The sequence below is a fragment of the Eurosta solidaginis genome, chromosome 5 (assembly GCF_040869045.1).
Source record: "Eurosta solidaginis isolate ZX-2024a chromosome 5, ASM4086904v1, whole genome shotgun sequence".
NCBI classification, from domain to species: Eukaryota; Metazoa; Arthropoda; class Insecta; order Diptera; family Tephritidae; genus Eurosta; species Eurosta solidaginis.
Window position 1 is genome coordinate 78861748 of NC_090323.1, and position 20853 is coordinate 78882600.

The following is a 20853-nucleotide window of genomic DNA, read 5'->3' on the forward strand; positions in this document are numbered from 1 at the left end:
ATCCAAAAGTTATTCTCTGATTGTAATGATTTTTTTTAGGATTATGCATGATGAGTGTCCTTAGGAAAATGGCCAAGGATAAAGGAAAGAATATGGTACTCAGAGTTTTAGAACGATTTGCACAAGATCCACGCCGTTTGGCACTTCATTGCTTCTTGTTTCTTGACATTTAAATTGGATGGAATTGAGCAACCTGACCCCGATAGACGTAGAGCTTAGTATTCAACCTACCTCCATACAGAATACTTGACGGTGGTACCGGAGGTATATGGTACTCAGACAGTAGGAGGTTTAGTGCGGTTGAAGTCTAAAGCTAGTGTGGCTTTGAGTCTTTCGATGCTTCCTCCTCGTAAAAATAAAATTTTATTTGATGGCCGCCCCCCCCTGATTGTTCCAAAATCAAATCCTGACTACGCCCTTGAAGTATGCATTGCAAATTGTGGGCAGAAAGCGTTCGCGATTTAATCAAGTCCAACAGAAAAAATTATATTTAATAATTTTGGAAAAATTTAAACAACGCGACATCAGGACGGACAAGGCGACAGCTGTTTCGATTATACCATGTAAATCTCTTCAAAGCCTTTTCTCCCGGGAGTGGGAGTGGTTTAAATTTTTCCCAAATTATGAAATAAATTATAAATTAAAATTTCTTCAAATAAATGTTTTCATACAATTGAAGCAATAAGGGTAATCCCCGCTTAAAACTCAAAGAAAAAAGTCTAGTCAATGAACTGTTTAAAAAGTGACTAGTAAGAATAACCCCACAAAGTTCTAGTCAATGAAAAAAAATTTCAGAAGTAGCTCCTTTCGGAGGGACTGTCCTTCATTCACTTACTCCAGACAGTCATTGAACCTAACCCCGGTCTTAGTGACTGGTACTGCTACGTCTGCCGGAAAAAAGGAAATACTTAAAATTGTCACATTTTTGTCTGTATGTCCCGGGTAAAGCACAATAGAGATGTTCTGGGCTAACTCCTTTTACTCGTTTTCGACACGATTTCTTTAACTCATTTTTGGCTCCTTGCTGGTCACACACAAAGGGGACTTACGGCCACTATTAATGGTCTATTAAAAGTCATGATTCTCTGTGCGAACAGTAGCAATCCCGACTACCAGTCGCTACCAAGCCTCCTGACCCTCACACCATATACCAGCACCGAAGCTATAGGACTGCGACTTCGAACTCATACCTTCGTCAACGTCACTTTCCTAGAAGCTCAAGGTGTAGCTCCGAAGACTTTCCGACGGATATTTTTGCCGAGCTATGCTGCCGAGCTTCACCGGCCAAAGATGCCGCCCTCGAAATCAACTGCAGTCTAAGTGGATATCATCATGGGTGAAAATCGAACAATCGGCAAAGTCGACCGATTTTGAGTTGAAAGATGTTAAGGTTATATATATGCTCAGTCCAAACTGTTGTTTTCCGGCCTTATGATATAAAAGTTCATTATAGATTACTAGCTTATGCCCGTGGGTTTTACCCCACGTTTCTATAAAAATATGCAAGCTACTCGTAACTGGCCATGGGTAAAACAAGAGTAGGTAAGATTGACTTTTTCTACAGCTAATGAATGTTGTTGTATGATATATTCATATTTGTAACAGGATTCCCCCCGCGTAAATTGAGTTGAAGAAGCTCTGAAGCTATAAAGGTTTGTATTGCGCTCATCAATCCCTTATTCGCAGCTAATGATCGTCCTTGAGCTTCATTGATAGGGATAGGAAATTTGAGGCATTTAAAATTGAAAAGACAAATCTATCGGTATCAATGGAATCCTTGGTTTTAAACTTTTTTGTTTTCGAAATTTTCCGATAAAATGAATTGCTTCAATGACATTCGTAAAAGTAGCCTTGTCCCACTACATAAACGTAGGGAATCGAAATAACGAAGCATAAAAATTATGATGTTATGGGCCCTTTTTCTCGATCCTGCTGTATTCCTCATCATCGGACTGGGAGTTTGTCCGGGTATTGCCCTCCGGTGCCGCTAGGTTTTTGGGGTTTTCCTGCTTGTCCGTCATTTTAAAATTTGGGTATAAAAATTCTTAATATTGTACCAGTTTTAGCCCACTGTAAATGAATTTAATTTTTTTTATAAGCTCAGGCCCACTGTACTAAATTGTATAGCGGAATTTGCTTAAGCAAGTGGATAATGAGCGCTTTGGCTTATGAGGGACGTTGCGGAAAATATGCCACGGGCAACGGTTATTTTGCTAGGGTAGCAACTAACTTTGGTTGAAAGGGTTCTATTAAGGTGAGAGTAACAAAATATATATGGGAGAGTATATATGTGGATGCTTAAGATATACGTATGTATTTATGTGTGGGTACAAGTACATCTTTTTGGGTTACCGCTATGGGATTTCCTTTAGAACGTTACCGCTTGAGTTTTATTTTATGCTATATACATATGTATATGCACGAAAAAAATGGGACTAAGGTGGGACTGTACCTTTGTGGTTTATATAACCAGGGTATGCGGGGTTTTTTTTTTTGTAAACGAACGGTTTATAATACCGATCGCGAGGAGAGTATTTTTGCTGTACTTGGAAATATGTTTGTGTATGTACGTGTCCTACTTTTGTGCAAAAGTGTACTTACTTTGGCTTCCCCGGTAATATTCTTTGTCACCTGTTTTCCTTTTATCTCGATTTTTTTTTCCTTTTTGGGGATCTGATGCACTGCTGTTTTGTATTTGTTGTTGATGTCGTTGTTGGTGTTGTTGTTGTACCACTGGTGCAGGTATACTGCTCGTGGTTATACTAAAATATGTGAAAGCTGCTGTATGTGTTGTATTATTGTTGTTGTTGCGTACCACTTGTGCAGGTCTACTGCCCGTGGTTATACTGAAATGTATATTTGGCAAGAAGCTATATTAAAAAAAATTGTTTCTTGCTTCCACAATTTTGCCCCACTGTGCAATTTTTCCTGTTGCGTTTATAAGTGTGTCTGTGCACAAAGGTATTGACATTAGCCGGTACCTTGAAACGAGATATTTCCTTCTTCGGGCAAAAAGGCACTAAATCACTTTTTTTCGCTTTCTTATTTCTTTTTATGTATATCTCTTTGCACTTTTTAATTAAACTTTTTTTCAGATTTTCTCACTCTTATTTTCCAGCGCTTTATTTTGTATATGTGTATGTATGTATTTTCTGTTAAGCACTTTTTACATAATTTTTGTTTTTCACTATAGCAGCTTTTTTTTTTGTAGTTTTATTGTTTTTCATGCGCGCCCGGGTAAGTATTTTGCATTTGCATTAATTCGTTGATTTTTGTTATTTTATGTAAATAATTATTGGGTAAGTATGCACGAAACACGGGTAGGTATGTATTATTATTATTTTTTTTTTTTGGATTTAAATTTTTCCCTACTTTTTAGGTTTTTTATAGGTTTTCTTTCAAACTCCTTTTTTCTTTATATTGGTATTTTTTCCAATTTTTCCACTTTTTAGGTCTTTGATAGGTTTTCTTTCAAACTTCTTTTTTCTTTATATTGTTACTTTTTCCAATTTTTTCACTTTTTAGGTCACTTGTTCCGATGTGGTCAAGGGACCATGGATACGCTTTGGGTATATGGGGCGGGTTTCCCTCTTCACCTTTCACAAATAAAACCACTACACTTCCTTTAAAAATTCACAAACAGGTAGGCTTTTATTTTGTGTACAATGCTTATTAATATAAACTAATAATTTTGATTAGTTAGATCGGTATATAAATTATTTAATATTTTAAAATCACTCAAACTTCACAATAATATTTCGCGACAATGCACAGTGTTTCGTGTAGAACGAGCTAGCTGGACAAAAACAAAGTTCTTATTCCAAGAAAAGTGTAATGAGAAATGAAAGAAAACAAACAAAATAACGGGATTTTTGCTTGCTTTTTTTTTGATATTTTTGCTCATATATATTGAGTAATTGAAGTAAGAAGGCAGGAGTGGCCGTAAAATGCATTGATTAATTTGCAAAATTCTTATTGAATATTAAGCTTCATATTTCTTTTAAGTAAACACTTATATAAAATTTTTTTGATGGATTCTAAGCTCGAAGGTAAGTAAAATTTTTTAATAGCAATTCTTTCGCAATTAGAGTATTTTCAATATATTTAAAATTCCGTTATTACACCTTAAATTCTTAAGGGTTCGGCAGCGACTGTTTATGAGTCACGGTGCACACATCGCACACCCTCACTTTGGCCTGACCGTTTGCTTATGTTGCACATCGGCGTATCAGATGTTTGCAGGCAGTGGTTATTTAAATGCGGAGTTGTACGTCCACCACACAAAGGGTATGCGCGGTATCTGAGAAAGCAACTTCCATAGTGATTTCTCTTTTTACTCTTACATTAATTAATATCAAATTAAACAGAAATGTGTTTTTTCGGTTCCTCCAGGCGTATCCAAAAATACCAACCTTAAAGATAACATAAAAGAATACTAAAGGAATACAAGCCAAACCCAACTCCGCAATCAAACTTTACGTGTTGAAATAATCTAAGTTTTTAGTGCAGCCATAGTTCTGAAAGTCCCATATGACTTGTTTTTTTTTTTCAATTCCATATATTACGGGCGTTATGCTGTATCAAACATTCCATTTGTATGGTAGGTGCCACCCCCTTTTTATACTCAGTTGAGCAGAGCTCACAGAGTATATTAACTTTGATTGGATAACGGTTAGTTGTACAGCTATAAAGGAATCGAGATAGATATAGACTTCCATATATCAAAATCATCAGTATCGAAAAAAATTTGATTGAGCGATGTCCGTCCGTCCGTCTGTCCGTTAACACGATAACTTGAGTAAATTTCGAGGTATCTTGATGAAATTTGGTTTGTAGGTTCCTGGGCTCTCATCTCAGATCTCAGACTATAACCACGCCCACTTTTTCGATATCGAAAATTTCGAAAAACCGAAAAATGCGATAATTCATTGCCAAAGACAGATAAGGCGATGAAACTAGGTAGGTGGGTTGACCTTATGACGCAGAATAGAAAATTAATAAACTTTTGGACAATGGGCGTGGCACCGCCCACTTTTAAAAGAAGGTAATTTAAAAGTTTTGCAAGCTGTAATTTGGCAGTCGTTGAAGATATCATGATGAAATTTGGCAGAAACGTTACTCCTATTATTATATGTATGCTTAATAAAAATTAGCAAAATCGCAGAACGACCACGTCCACTTTAAAAAAAAAATTTTTTTAAGTCTAATTTTAACAAAAAATTCAATATCTTTACAGAATATAAGTAAATTATGTCAACATTCGACTCCAGTAATGATATTGTGCAATAAAATACAAAAATGAAAGAAATTTTCAAAATGGGCGTGGCTCCGCCCTTTTTCATTTAATTTGTCTAGGATACTTTTAATGCCATAAGTCGAACAAAAACTTACCAAACCTTGTGAAATTTGGTAGGGGCTAGATTCTGCGACGATAACTGTTTTCTGTGAAAAAGGGCGAAATCGGTTGAAGCCACGCCCAGTTTTTATACACAGTCGACCGTCTGTCCTTCCGCCCGGCTGTTAATACGATAACTTGAGCAAAAATCTTTACTAAACTCATCTGAACTCACTTTGTATTGGTGTAAAAAATGGCCGAAATCCGACTATGACTACGCCCACTTTTTCGATATCGAAAGTTAGGAAAAATGAAAAAATTCCATAATTATAAAAGGGATGAAACATGGTAATTGGATTGGTTTATTGACGCAAAATATAACTTTAGAAAAAAACTTTGCAAAATGGGTGTGACACCTACCATATTAAGTGGAAGAAAATTAAAAAGTTCTGCAGGGCGAAATCAAAAGCCCTAGGAATCTTGGCAGGAATACTGTTCGTGGTTTTTCATATAAAAATAAATTAGCGGTATTCGGCAGATGACGTTCTGGGTCACCCTGGTCCAGATTTTGGTCGATATCTACCTTAACAACTTTCATTTTATACCCATGTCGTACAAACAAATTCTAGAGTCACCCCTGGTCCACCTTTATGGCTATATCTCGACAAACCGCCCACCTATAGAACTAAGGCCCACGCCCTTTTAAAACACTCATTAACACCTTTCATTTGATACCCATATCATACAAACAAATTCTAGAGTCACCCCTGGTCCACCTTTATGGCGATATTTCGAAAAGGCGTCCACTTATTGAACTAAGCCCACGCTCTTTTAAAATACTCATTAACACCCTTCATTTGATACCCATATAGTACAAACAAATTCTAGATTCCACCCTGGTCCACCTTTATGGCGATATCCCTAAATGGCGTGCACCCACAGATCTATGGCCTACTCCCTCTTAAAATACTCTTTAATACCTTCCATTTGATACACATGTCATACAAACACATTCCAGGGTTACCCTAGGTTCATTTTCCTACATGGTGATTTTCCCTTATTTTGTCTCCATAGCTCTCAGCTGAGTATGTAATGTTCGGTTACACCCGAACTTAGCCTTCGTTACTTGTTTTATATTGAAGTTATGTTTAGCCTATGACCATCTTTGGAAGTTTTCTAGTGGGTGATTCAAATTTAGTTGTGATCGGCGGATCCGTTTAGGGCGCAACCCGCTTTATACCAACATACAAACATTCATAATTTTTACTTTATATATATATAGATAGAAGATGTGGATAGACTGAAGTTAACAAAAATTTTAACGACGGAAGATTACTAAACATCCAAAAGGAATAACAACCAAACAACGTTGTATACAACTTTAGCTCTTATAAAAACCTAAGTTTGTACGGCAGCCATAGTTCTTAAAAATCCCATTTGTATGGAAGGTGCCACGCCCCTTTTTCCCCAATTCCACATTTTACTTGAAGGACTTAACCTCACCAATTAACCTTACCAATTTTCATTATCCTACCATTACTACATTCAGAGATATGCAGTGTGATAACTTCCATTTATATGGGAGGTGCCATGCCCCTTCTCCCCCACCCCAAATATTTTTGGGGGTGTTAGGGATTGACCGCATATAACTCCTAACTGAATTTCAATGTTCTAGCATGAATACCTTCAGAGTTATGTAGTGCCAAATATTCATTTTGCATGGGAGGTGCCACGCCCTTTTTATATATCGATATTATTTTTAGCCTATGACCATCCTTGGAAAGTTTCCAGTGGGTTGTGCAAATTTGGTTGTTATCGGTCCATCCGTTTAGGACGCAACTCGATCTATACCTACATACATACATACACACATAATTTGAATTTTATATAAATAGATAGATAGATAGATGACCGCGTAGCTTCAGTTTTCCGATTAGTTCGACTGTCCACTACGTTAGGGTAGAAGCGGTCATTTGTTCGACTACCTTAGAAAAGCTTTTACTTTACCACCTTGAGTCTCCTTAGCCTCTCCTGGTACATTTGTAACAGCAGCCGTCACGTGTAGGCAGGGCCATAGAGAGAAAATCCGGGCCCGGGACTAAACAATTTACGGGCCCCCTATAAAAAATCCACTAATAAATTTGATTAACTTGAATTAATGACGTCTCATTTATGAATCATTATTGATGGATTACATAAAAAAATTGTTTGCAACATCAACTAAATGATTTTTGGGCAAAACAATCAATTAACACAGAATATTTACTTATACTATTTTATTGTAACGTAGAAATAAAATTCTGTTTTAACAGCCATATATTGTTTCAAATAATCTTTTCTAGTTATTTGGTAACATTGTAATACATTTCTGATAAATTTAATGATGATTATATATTTTAATTATTCAATATAGAAAGCTCGGATATCAAAGAGTGGCTTTACTTACATTTTTCGCTGCAAAATTATTATAATAATATAAAATTTAACAGTCTTGCCAAAACTGATTCAACACAAAGCGTGGCAAGTTCTGAAACTCGCTCTTGAAACTGAAGGAACGTTCTGCACTAGCCACAGTATATTCTGACCCCCTAACCCGCGGTAGGTATGCCTGTCGTAAGAGGCGACTAAAATACCAGATTCAAGGGGCTGTGTAGCGCAACTCTTCAAGTTGCCAGCGCAATATACAGCTTCTCCAAACCCAATTGTCAACCTCACCTATCCGCGGCGAATCCTGTCTCACTAACAGACGAGGCTTTGGCGACCCCAAGCTCCTCATGGAACTTGGTGGTGGGGATGGAGGGATGGCCTGAAGGTTTAATGTGGCCATATAAATCGTTCCCGAGATGTTCGGGCTAACACCTTAATGGTGCTGTGTTACCGGAGCGTACCGGATCTGTATCCGGCAAAGGACCATCACATGGATAACACTCCCCAAAACCTTCGGGGAGCAACGTTATCGCTACAACAACAACTAGCTACAGTGACAGGTATAGTGCAAAAGATACGTAAATCAACACAAATGTTGGGGAAAATTGTATACAGATTTTGAACATAGATGGCATTTAGCAATTCCTATGGTGACAGACCTTTATCGTAAATGTGTTTCAAGTGAATTATATCACATTCTAAGCTTTGAGAAATGTCCGACTTGTATTTTTCGACAAATTTTGCTGCGCTCGCCCGAACCGTTGTTTCATCCATCTCTTCAAATTGCCACAAAAGGGAAAACGTCTCGCTCAAATTTCTCATAGCTGCAAATCGTTCAGTATTGCCCGTGATTACCATTCACCAGGAATGTATTGCTTTTAAAATCAAACTCTGAATCATCCGTAAACATCTCATTTAAATTATCTTCAGAACGTATTTTGGGTTTTCTCTTTCGAATATCCGGAAACTTTCGCGAGATGTTCAATTGAATAGCAACTATAATAATAAGGCATCTAGTTGTCGGACCTCAACATCTATGGTGGCGTTTCTAGCTTGGAGGACCATGTTTCTTTCATTAATGGTAGTCAGTATTTTGAACCAAACTGAGGGCAGCAAGATACATTCGAACTTGTTAATGTACTTGAGAATGCCGGTAACATCTCCGTATGCTTGCGCAGTCAAATTTGGCTTTTGTGTGAAAGACTATGAAGAGAGCTCGGTACATTTTTTTTGAGGATATCCCATCGTTGTGGAGTGCTGCTGAAAGTTAAAACATTTTTTGTACAACTCCGAAGAAAGTAATTGCAGCCGTACGACATTCTGCAGCATCAACACCACATAAATTGAGACTGTGGGTTGCACAAGGCGAGTAATCAGCATTCGAGTTTTTGTCGAGAATGTGACGTAGTCAGCGATTTTCTGACCAGTTTTTTGGTTACAATTCACGAAAGCCAAAAACCGTTTTTGAATTGTAAAACTGGTTGCTTTCGAATTGAAATGGAGTTAGCGCAAATGAACGTTGACTACGTGACTAGCATCAGGCATAGCATCAACGATAATAGAAAAATACTTGGCTTTCTTTCCTTGATCTAATATAGTACCCTCACGTGTTTTGCACAAATATATATAACTCGTTCTGAATGCCTGGGGAAAGAAAGTGAACTTGTCAACGTTTTTGCTGCTGTTGTGAAATCCTAACTTTCTCCAAATGATCTCTAAGTATCGTATCATAATGGCTTATGAGATCTTAGATGCCCAAAAAATGTCCATCGTTTCGCTCACCAAGATATATACTTTCGCCTTTAAAAGCTAGGCCTCTTTCACCCAAAAATAAAATAGTGTCCAAAATTCTATATAAATTTCTTTCCACTTTTGAATTTCAGTGATTAGCTGGTCATTGATAAGTGTATCAATTGTAGCCTCCTTTTGAATTAGATTTTGTAAAGATCGCTACTGAATATAACATTTACGCCGCGATTCTGAGCGTTACAGGTAAAATAGTACCCAGAACATTATGTAACCGAATATCGTTACCAGTTTTTTTATCCGCGATTCTGGCCCAAGTGGTAACGCTGTCATCACCGAAAAACTCACCAGTGTCTGTGGAGAAATTTGAAATGTAGTTTTCTTCGCTTTCACGGTTGCCACTTTGGTCCATTTGGACCAGAAATGGTCTTGGTCCGCTGGTCCCTTTTCTTCAATTTTGGTTCTTTTTAGGCAGTAGCCACGATTAGTACTTTTCTTTCTTTTTCACTCAGGTAAAAATTCACAATATTACCCAAAAATTCGCCACACTTTCGTTAGCCCCCATATAATTTTGAATTTACTTCAATGGAACTCTCACCATAAAAAATTGCTCAGGCAATAAAATGTACCAGAACAATAACATTTCACCTAGGATATAATTTATGCCAGGCATTAAAAAGAAAAGTGTTGGCAAACACATTCTCGTTAATTGTTGATGAAATAACCCACTAATCACAAAAACTATTGTTTTATAATAATATTAATAACGGCTAGATATTTCGATCGGCTATACAACACTATGTAAAATATATGAAAATAAAAATTGATTCTCGCCTAGCATAGCTTATAGCGAGCACTCTGCCGTGAGTCTAACACTTTCAAAACTTATACAAAGAAATTCTATGCATTACTTCTCGTTTGGCACGTTGATATTTAAATCTTTCTCACCCAGCTCAATGAGTTCAAGGAATTCCAGGACTATTGTGGTGTTAAGCCACGCAAGGTAATTGAAAACTAAGTATCTTGGCACAAGAAATATTTTAACTCGAAGACAGAAGGAAGCAAATGCAAAAGAGATTTGATTTCTGAAGAAATGTTTTATATAAAATTATTCCCGTAGGTGCTAGCAGAATCCCTGAGGCCTGGGATCAAAACTCACACTTACTGAATCTAGATAAGAATCTGATATGAAATTTAAACGTTAAGGGAAAAAATAAGCATCTATAAAAATAGCACTAACAAAATTGCTTAGTTTCATTTATGATTTACTGATTTTTCCACATACATAGTTCAGCAACACCAGAACGCAAATTTTGAACCGTTTCTTCGTAAAACCTAACTGCACTATACATTTTATTTCATTGCAATCAACAACATAATGCTAGAACCAAGAGCTTTTTGGCCAAAACTAGTGTTACGAATATTAGCAAAACTAAGGGGAGCTGCTATCTCTAAGCCGATGCTAAGCAGTGACGTGAATTCACATCAATAATTCAATCATTATGTATCTACATAAACGAAACAATAATTGCGTCTACGTATATGTACCATGTACGTATACGAGCAGCGGAGAATCAATACACAAACACATGCATATATCTGAGATACTCCTAAAAGTATGCAATAAGAGAAGCTGTAAATCGAGCAATTGTAGTTGCAGCTGAAAAGTTTGAGAGCTGATGTACCAGTAGATTCTGGAAGCGCCTAGAAGATGCGAACTTTGATATCAGAGAGTATAAAAGGCAGCAGATGTAGAGGCGCTGGAATTCAGTTTGATTTGAGTTGTCAAGCAGTTTCAACTAAGACGCTATCTAGCGAGCAAGAGCAGTATTATTTTGAGCTATCAATCAGCTTGGTTATTAAGCAAGCTATTCGTTGCACAGTTTGAGTGTTATTGTGAAGTACTTTAATAAACGCCATTTTGCATTATTACAAATTGGAGTTATTTATTCAACAGTTTAGTGATTCGAACTTAGCAGAGGATTGCAAATAAGAGGATTTGCAAGTAAAATTCGTTACAATTGGTGTCAGAAGAGGAATTGTTGAATAAATTCCAGAGGACAACAAAGACATGGCAAAGTTCAGTGAATTGAAGATCCAGCAACTAAAGAAGGAGTTGGAGAGCCGTGGATTGAATCCAAGTGGCGTTAAACTCGAACTTCAGGCACGGCTACGAGAGGCAATGGAAGCAGAAGGAATTGATGTGGACGAGTATATCTTTTATCCTGATGGGGACGAGACAACAGCAAAAATTGAAGAGAAAAATGAAATACCGCAGACAATGGCGAACACAGACCTGAACATGATGTTGGCTGCAATATCGGCACAAATGTCCGAAATGTCATCACAAATATCTACCAACATGTCGTCACAATTGGCATCCCAACTGGAATCGCAAATGACAGAAATAACATCTCAACTGTCATCACAGATGGAATCCCAAGAGACACGTATAACATCAAAGATTGAAGCACAAGAAACGCGTATGTCAGAAATGTCGTCACAAATGTCATCTCAACTGGCTTCGCAAGAGACACGCATAACATCCAAGATGGAAAAAAAACTAGAATCACAGGAGAACCGTATAACAGCGAAGATTGAATCACAGGAGACACGTATCTCAGAAATGTCGTCAGAAATAACATCTAAAATTGAAGCACAAGAAACACGTATATCAGAAATGTCGACACAAATTTCAGCACAGGTATCATCGCAGATCTCTGCACAACTAGAATCGCGTATGGAAGAGAAACTAACGCAGTTTCAGGAAGGGTTCAGTGGTCGACAAGATAAAATGGAGGCCGAGATAGATGCTTTGAAAGATCGTATTCAGGAGTTACAATTGAACCGTCCAATCACTTCAACGCCTACTCTGAAGGTAAAATCCCCAACGTTTGATGGTTCTGTTCTATTCCAGGTATTTAAGCTCCAATTTGAGAAGACGTCGGCAGCGAACAACTGGAATGCTGAAGATAAAGTTGCAGCTCTGTTCGTGGCATTGAAAGGGCCAGCAGCCGAAATCCTACAGACGATTCCCGAAGGAGAGCGGAACAACTATGAAGCATTGATGGCCGCTGTCGAGAGACGTTATGGAAGCGAGCATAGGAAACAGATATTCCAAATTGAGTTGCAAAACCGTCACCAAAGAGCGAATGAGACTTTGCACGAGTTTGCCTCGGATGTTGAAAGGTTGGCTTATCTCGCAAATGCGAACGCACCCGTGGAATACACCGAGAGGGTAAAAATCCAGAGTTTTATAAATGGCATACGGGACGTGGAAACGAAGCGAGCTACATACGCAAACCCAAATCTGGCATTTGCTGAAACGGTATCACATGCATTGACTCAGGAAACGGCCTCACTATTGAGTAAACCAGCATACAAAGCTCACCGTGTGGAAGTGGAAAGACCAGATTGGGTAGACACAATTTTGGAAGCACTGAAGGGATCACAACAGAAAAATGTCGGAGTTATTAAATGTTTCAAGTGCGGTAACCCAGGTCATATTCCACGACATTGCAGCACCGGGGTCAATAGCTCCAACAATGCGGGTGGCCGTAAACGCAGAGCTGAAGGAGATGAGCAAATCTCCAAGTCCACTCAATCGTTAAACTAAAGCGAGTCAGCCGCAAGGGGCGACAGCTGGCTCCCTCAATTGAATGCCTCATAATCTCTATCTCACAAATTGGAAGAAGGTCAAACAATCTTACTGTCGGAGGCCATGTGGATGGAAAGGAACGTTTACTGACTGTAGATACGGGTGCATCCCATTCCATTATTTGAGCGGATTTAGTCAACAAGAAGATAAGACCATTGCATGGAGCAAGATTGCGTACAGCCACTGGAGAAGACAGCACGGTTCTAGGAGAAGTATCATGTGAAGTCGCAATTGGGAACGTCACGGTATTACACAATTTTATAGTGGCAGATATTGTTGAAGAAATCATAATTGGAGTGGACTTCTTAATCGACCAGGGCATCAAGATCGACATGCAAAGCAAGATGATGCGATATAAGAACATGGATGCACCACTTAATTTCGGCTACAAGAGAGGCTACAGCAGTAAACGAGTGCTGGTGGAAGAGAGTCAGCAAATACCACCAAAATCCGAAGCAGTAATCTGGGCAAAGGTTGATGGAGATTGTGGGACAAACAAATTGTGGGTTGTCGAAGCAGCAAACAAATCAGCACTGAACATACTTGTAAAAAACCCTGGCTATGACAAAACAAGATGGACGTATTCTGGTAAGAGTACTCAATGAGTTCAAGTCACCACTCAAACTGACCAAAGGAGCTATTTTGGGAAGATGCCAAGAGGCTGAAGTAGTTATTAACTGTGAACAGCTCCAGGAACACGTTTCATCTAGTAATACTGATCTTTCAAATGTCATCACGGCATGGACGCAGGGGCTAGAGGAAGCCTATCAGAGTAAGGCAAAACAACTGCTCCTAAAGTACGCGAACATATTTGACCAGGACGGTTCCAAACCAGGCCGCACCAATGTTGTGAAACATCAAATTGACACTGGAGATGCAAGGCCGATCCGTCAAGCTCCACGTAGGGTTCCACTGGCGAAGCGGGAAGTTGTGAGTCAAATCATACAAGAAATGAGCGACAGCGGCGTCATCGAACCATCAGCTAGTCCATGGAGCTCACCGGTAGTACTTGTAAAGAAGAAGGATGGAAAAATGAGTTTTGCGTGGACTACCGGAAGTTGAATGACGTAACGAAAAAGGATAGCTACCCATTGCCAAGAATTGACGACACTCTGGACTCGCTATCTGGTACGAAATGGTTTTCCACGCTGGACTTGAAAAGCGACTACTGGCAAGTGGAGGTGAAGGAGGAAGATAAAGAGAAAACAGCATTCAGTGTCGGTGATGGCCTTTGGCAATTTACAGTGATGCCTCTTGGAATTTGTAATGCACCAGCTACTTTTGAGAGACTCATGGGGCAGGTACTGAAAGGACTACATTGGAAAACATGCTTGGTGTACCTGCATGATATCATCGTATTGGGCAAGAACTTTTATGAACATCTTAAGAACTTGGAGGAAGTTTTCCAGAGAATAGCTGGCGCTGGTCTGAAGGTAAGTCCCAAAAAGTGTGCGCTGTTTAAAAAGGAAGTAAATTATTTTGGTCACAAGGTAACGGCAGAGGGCATCTGCACTGCGAACGAAAAGATAGAGGCTGTAAAGGATTGGCCAAGGCCACAGAACCTACATGAATTGAGAAGTTTCCTTGGGCTGTGCACATATTACCTCCGATTTGTACCAAATTTTTCCAGCGTAGCCCATAGCCTCCATGAGCTTACAAGGAAAAATAAAGCTTTTGAATGGAAGAAGGAGCAAGAAGTGGCTTCCCAAACATTGAAGGAGCGTTTGTGCTCTGCCCCAATGTTAGCATATTCGATTCCAGGAGCAACATTTATTCTATATACAGGTGGATATGCTATAGGAGTAGTTTTATCACAACTGGTCGATGGACATGAGAAGGTAGTTGCATACTACAGCCGTTCGATTGGAAAAGCAGAGAGGAACTATTGCGTTACACGGAGAGAGCTGTTGGCATTGGTAGAGTGCATTAAACATTTTCACAAATACCTCTACGGCCAGCGATTCCGCGTCAGGACAGATCACGCGGCGTTGAAATGGCTTCTGCAGTTCCGTAATCCAGAAGGACAATTGGCACGGTGGATCGAGCGGCTACAAAGCTATGACTGTTCCATTGAGCATCGGAAAGGTAGTACCCATGGAAATGCCGATGCAATATCACGAAGACCATGTAGTTTGGAATGCAAGCACTGTTCAAAAGCCGAGGCTAATGAAGACATTATAGATGTCCGGCTAATGACTATAACATGTACATATTAATGGGACAAGGAACAGCTAAGAAATTGTCAGCTAGAAGATACAGATCTGTCACGTGTTATGCAAGGGCTCGAACGAAACAAAAGACCAAACAGAGAAGAGATGTCAGCAGAGATTCCCATTGCGAAGTCATATTGGGCACAGTGGAACAGTTGATATGCGGTTGCCTTCATCGAGTATGGGAGAGTGAGGATGGTAAAAGCAAGAAGAAACTGATAGTTGTTCCCAGAAAGAGGATTCCTGACGTGCTCAGCGAGCTGCATAATGGTCCAACCGGAGGTCATCTTGGAATCACGAAGACGCTCGAGAAGATTAAACAGAGATTCTATTGGGTTGGTTGCCGTCAGTCGGTCAATGAGTGGATTGCGAACGCGAGGTTTGCAGCAGAGCGAAAGGGCCCAGAACCCGAAGTCATGGCGAGATGAAGCAATATAACTCAGGTGCGCCATTTGAAAGGATCGCTATGGATGTCGCCGGTCCATTTCCTACTAGCAACGGCGGAAACAAATATGTACTGGTAGTTATGGATTATTTCAGCAAATGGCCAGAGGTATACCCAATCCCAAATCAAGAAGCGGAAACGGTAGCAGAAGTGTTTATAAACAATTGGGTTGCAAGGTATGGTGTACCATTAGAGTTACATTCTGACCAAGGCAGGAATTTCGAATCAGCTGTATTCCAGGAAATGTGTAAATCATTGGGCATTCGAAAAACACGGACAACTGCATTGCATCCTCAATCCGATGGTATGGTAGAACGATTCAATAGAACATTGGAGGAGCACTTAAGGAAAGTAGTAGACAAGTACCATAAAGAGTGGGATACCCGCATACCATTATTCTTGATGGCTTACCGATCAGCAGTGCATGAGACAACAGGCCAAACCCCTGAAAAAGTAATTTTTCGCAATGACCTTAGACTGCCAGCTGATTTAAAGTTTGGGATAGATGCCAATGCGGAGAGAAATCTCAAGAAATCCACTAGTGATTTGGAAGAAGAGCTAAGAGAAATAGATGATCTGATAAGGCAACGAACAAAGATTATGAGTGACAAGATGAAAGCCAGATACGATAAAGCAATTAATTCAGAAGGTTTTCAGGAAGGAGATTTGGTGCTGTTATACAACCCACAACGTAAAAAAGGGTTGTCCCCGAAATTGCAGTGTCATTGGGAAGGCCCATACAAAGCTGTAAAACGGATCAACGATGTAGTGTACCGCATACAAACCATCGGTAAACCACGAACCAAAATGAAAGTGGTCCATTTGGAAAGGCTGGCAACGTTTAGATCGAGAGATTTGTCTAATCGGGACGATCAGACTTAGGTGGAGGGCAGTTTTACGAATATTAGCAAAACTAAGGAATGCTGCTATCTCTAAGCCGATGCTAAGCAGTGACGTGAATTCACATCAATAATTCAATCATTATGTATCTACATAAACGAAACAATAATTGCGTCTACATATATGTACCATGTACGTATACGAGCAGCGGAGAATCAATACACAAACACATGCATATATCTGAGATACTCCTAAAAGTATGCAATAAGAGAAGCTGTAAATCGAGCAATTGTAGTTGCAGCTGAGAAGTTTGAGAGCTGATGGACTAGTAGATTCTGGAAGCGCCTAGAAGATGCGAACTTTGATATCAGAGAGTATAAAAGGCAGCAGATGTAGAGGCGCTGGAATTCAGTTTGATTTGAGTTGTCAAGCAGTTTCGACTAAGACGCTATCTAGCGAGCAAGAGCAGTATTATTTTGAATAGTAGAGTTTCATTTGAGCTATCAATCAGTTTGGTTATTAAGCAAGCTATTCGTTGCACAGTTTGAGTGTTTTGTGAAGTACTTTAATAAACGCCATTTTGCATTATTACAAATTGGAGTTATTTATTCAACAGTTTAGTGATTCGACAGAGGATTGCAAATAAGAGGATTTGCAAGTAAAATTCGTTACACTAGGTTCACAACGTTTGGTTGGTGTAAGGCAAAGACTTATCCTATGTCAAAATATGGTACCATTTTTGATCGCATGCACATTTATTTGTTTTGTTCAGCTTGAATTAAAGGAAAGCCTTCACTATGTTTAGTAAAATTTTATATGGAAACATTGGCGGCCACCGTGGTGTGATGGTAGCGTGCTCCGCCTACTACACCGTATGCCCTGGGTTCAACTCCCGGGCAAAGCAACATCAAAATTTTATAAATAAGATTTTTCAATTAGAAGAAAATTTTTCTAAGCGGGGTCGCCCCTCGGCAGTGTCTGGCAAGCGCTCCGATTGTATTTCTGCCATGAAAAGCTCTCAGTGAAAACTCATCTGCCTTGCAGATGCCGTACGGAGTCGGCATAAAACATGTAGGTCCTGTCCGTCCAATTTGTAGGGAAAAATCAAGAGGAGCACGACGCAAATTGGAAGAGAAGCTCGGCCTTAGATCTCTTCGGAGGTTATCGCGCCTTACATTTTTTATTTTTTAAACATCCTAAAATTTTTTATTTTATACTAATAAAATAAAACAAAAATTTGGTCCTTCTTTTCGATGAATTTTGGTCCCTAATGAAAACATGGTGTGGCAACCGTGTTAGCTTTACCGAAAATGTCTCACTTGTAGATACGAGGTTAACGAATAAACGGGACGATGTGTATATGCATATTATGCATGATAAGTTTCTACATAGGTATATTGTAATTTATTCTGTGAAAGTACATAATTTTGGTCATCCAGTGAGTTTTACAGCTCTGGATCACGCTCAATTCTCACGGGAATGGTCCGGATCATTGTTGTGAGAGTTGGTAGCACTACCAAAAACTCGTTTTCGTTGTAAGAAGAAGAAAAGTAAACAAACCGATATAATTAAAGCGTTGTGAAAAATTAAACGAAAAACATGGATGAACATTTGTTTGAAGTAAGTTTTTTAAACTCATTGCTGTTTTTAGTAAGTGTTTTCCTTCATGTCCATCATTTAAATATATTGCAGTTTATGTATGAATCGTCATCGGAATCGGCAAATACAAGCGGCTTGACTGAAGAATTCATGAATTTATCAGGAAGCACTTCGGAAAATGAAGAGGAACATGTTCCAAATAAAAATTTTTTAGACACAATTGATAGTTATACAGATCAGGACTTCAGAAAACATTTTAGAATGAATCGGTCCACTGCGCATATTTTAATTGGTAAGAATTTCATATCAATTAACCCTTCTTAGTCATTTATAAAAATATGTCTTTTACCATTTTGTAGAACGGTATAATACAAGCGAACTTTATTCTAAACAAGAACATGGAGGATTTTGCAAAGTTGGAGCTGCAAAAGAGATATATATGCTTTTGTGGTACATGGCAAATACCAATACGTTTCGTGAAATAGCGAATCGTTTCAACATGGCTGAGTCACCTGCATGGAGAGTAATAAGGGCAGTGATTGAATGGCTATTGTCAATTGGCCGTGAATATGTTCAGTGGCCTTCTCTGTCCAAAGCAAGGGACAATATACGCAAGTTTTATGCCATGAAGAGCATTCCAAATATGATTGGTTGTATCGACTGCTCGCACATAAAAATTAAAGCCCCAGTATCAAACAATGAAGCGTATTTCAATCGGAAGCATTTTTATAGCCTGCAGTTGCAAGCTGTGTAGACGCAGATAAAATGTTTATAGACATATTCGCTGGTGAACCGGGCTCGTTACATGACAGTCGAGTTTTGAGACGATCAAGTTTATACCAACGAGCGTTAGATGATATGACATACACTTTTCCATTCAACTCATGTTTGCTTGGAGACTCAGCTTACGCAAATATGGAATTGTTGATAAGTCCATTTCGAGATAATGGATTTATGACATCAGCCCAGAGGCAATTCAATTATTTACATTCTTCAACCAGAATTGTCGTTGAAAATGCTTTTGGATTATTGAAAATGAGATTCAGACGACTGCTTCATTTCACTGAAAATACAGACCTGCAATCGATCGTTCGGATTATTATATGTGGATGCATTCTTTATAACATTTGTTGTTTGGAACACGACAGCATTGAAGACGAGAATTTGACAGAGGATGAAGAACATGTAAGCAATATGCATCTGCAGGAGAACGAAGCGGCTTCTGGAAGTATGCGTAGTATTGTTCTACAAAACCTAATTGATACAAATGTTATTAGCACGCCGTCGTTGGTTATACTTACTTACACGCTTAGGTTTCTAGTTCTAAAATACTTGTCGAACTGAAATTTTCTTCGAAATAAAAATTTTATTTGGATTGAAGTTCCTATATTCATATAAATTCATTTATTTATTATTTGCTGCTTCAGGTAAAGTAAAAAACACTAACATCCAATCCAGGTACAGGTGTAAGGAAAATTCGTCTATTATATTTCTAAAATCTAGGCTACATCATTATATATTCAAAAACAAAAAACACTCCATTGTTAAAAGTACTCATAAAATATCACAAAGAAGTTGACTTCACATTTTTCAAACTAAAAAGTGTCGCGAAAATGCTCCAAAGTTCATTCCTACTTACAACTTATCTAGGTTTATAAATATATACAGACTTTACTCATATTCCTAACTATAACTATACATACATGCTTAAAATAGCACATGTTGAACAAAAGGTAATTCATAACAAATACTAATAATAAATATATCACATTGTTTTTTTTTTGCATCCATAAACGCTATGAGCATGGCCATTTTTCTTCATGCCGCTTTTGCTTTAATTGCTGCGCCTGCTCCATCTTTTCAATTTTTTTGCAGCATACTCTTCGAAGACCTTTATTTTGTTGGCAGCAAGCTCCTTTCTGCACTTAATTTTCATTTCCATTATTTTTTCTTTCAATGGAGGTCTATAGCTTCTTTGTTTTCTATAACATTTTGGCAATTTTTTTTTCGTTTCCGCCTTCGTTGGAAGAGCTAGGTGTGCCATCCTCTGGTGGAAGATTTAGAGGTTGGCCGAATAAATTTATGGAGTGGTTATTTGATATAACTGGATTATCACCAAATATTTCCTCCATCAAATCAGCAAACGGAGCATTGCATGGCGTTGCTCCTGTCCGGCCATTATTGTCCACACTCTGTTTATATGCCCTTATTAAATTTTTTAGTTTTGCCGAAAGCATCTCCATCGTCGTTGGTTGACTCTGTGTTAAGATACAAATATAGCAAGAAAAAATTATTAATAAACTTTGTAAACGTCTATCGTGGGCTAACATCGAACTCACCAATACACCTTGGCTCTCCAAATCCATCAGCACATTCTCCATGGCATATTTTTTTCTCCTAATGCTGGCAAACTCTTCCTTCCTAGCAAGGTACGCATTTAAAAAAGATCTTGTCTCCTCTCTAGACCAAATTCTTCTTTCACTAAAACAGTTTACATAGTTAATATATGTTAAAATTTTATAGATTTCATTTTTTTATACATACATTTTATTAAAGTTGTCCATTTTCACCTTTCTAGTTGAACAAATCGCTT

The 20853-nt window shown here is 38.5% G+C and overlaps 2 protein-coding genes across 4 annotated transcripts in view; both read left to right on the top strand.

The window, feature by feature from the left end:
- Positions 1–20853, top strand: part of LOC137233818 (trypsin-1) — a 321955-nt gene that overhangs the window by 232268 nt on the left and 68834 nt on the right. The window contains exon 2 of one of the 3 annotated variants that reach the window (XM_067757279.1): positions 3526–3643. The exons of the other annotated variants lie outside the window; for them this stretch is intronic. The gene's annotated coding sequence lies outside the window, so the exon portion shown is untranslated. The remainder of the gene's footprint in view (positions 1–3525; positions 3644–20853) is intronic. 3 annotated transcript variants of the gene reach the window in all.
- On the top strand, positions 18165–19014 carry LOC137252751 (putative nuclease HARBI1). The gene is made up of 3 exons (XM_067788847.1): positions 18165–18281; positions 18354–18552; positions 18620–19014. Exons 1-3 carry the CDS (start codon positions 18261–18263, stop codon positions 19012–19014), a joined length of 615 nt encoding a protein of 204 aa, XP_067644948.1. The 5' UTR covers positions 18165–18260.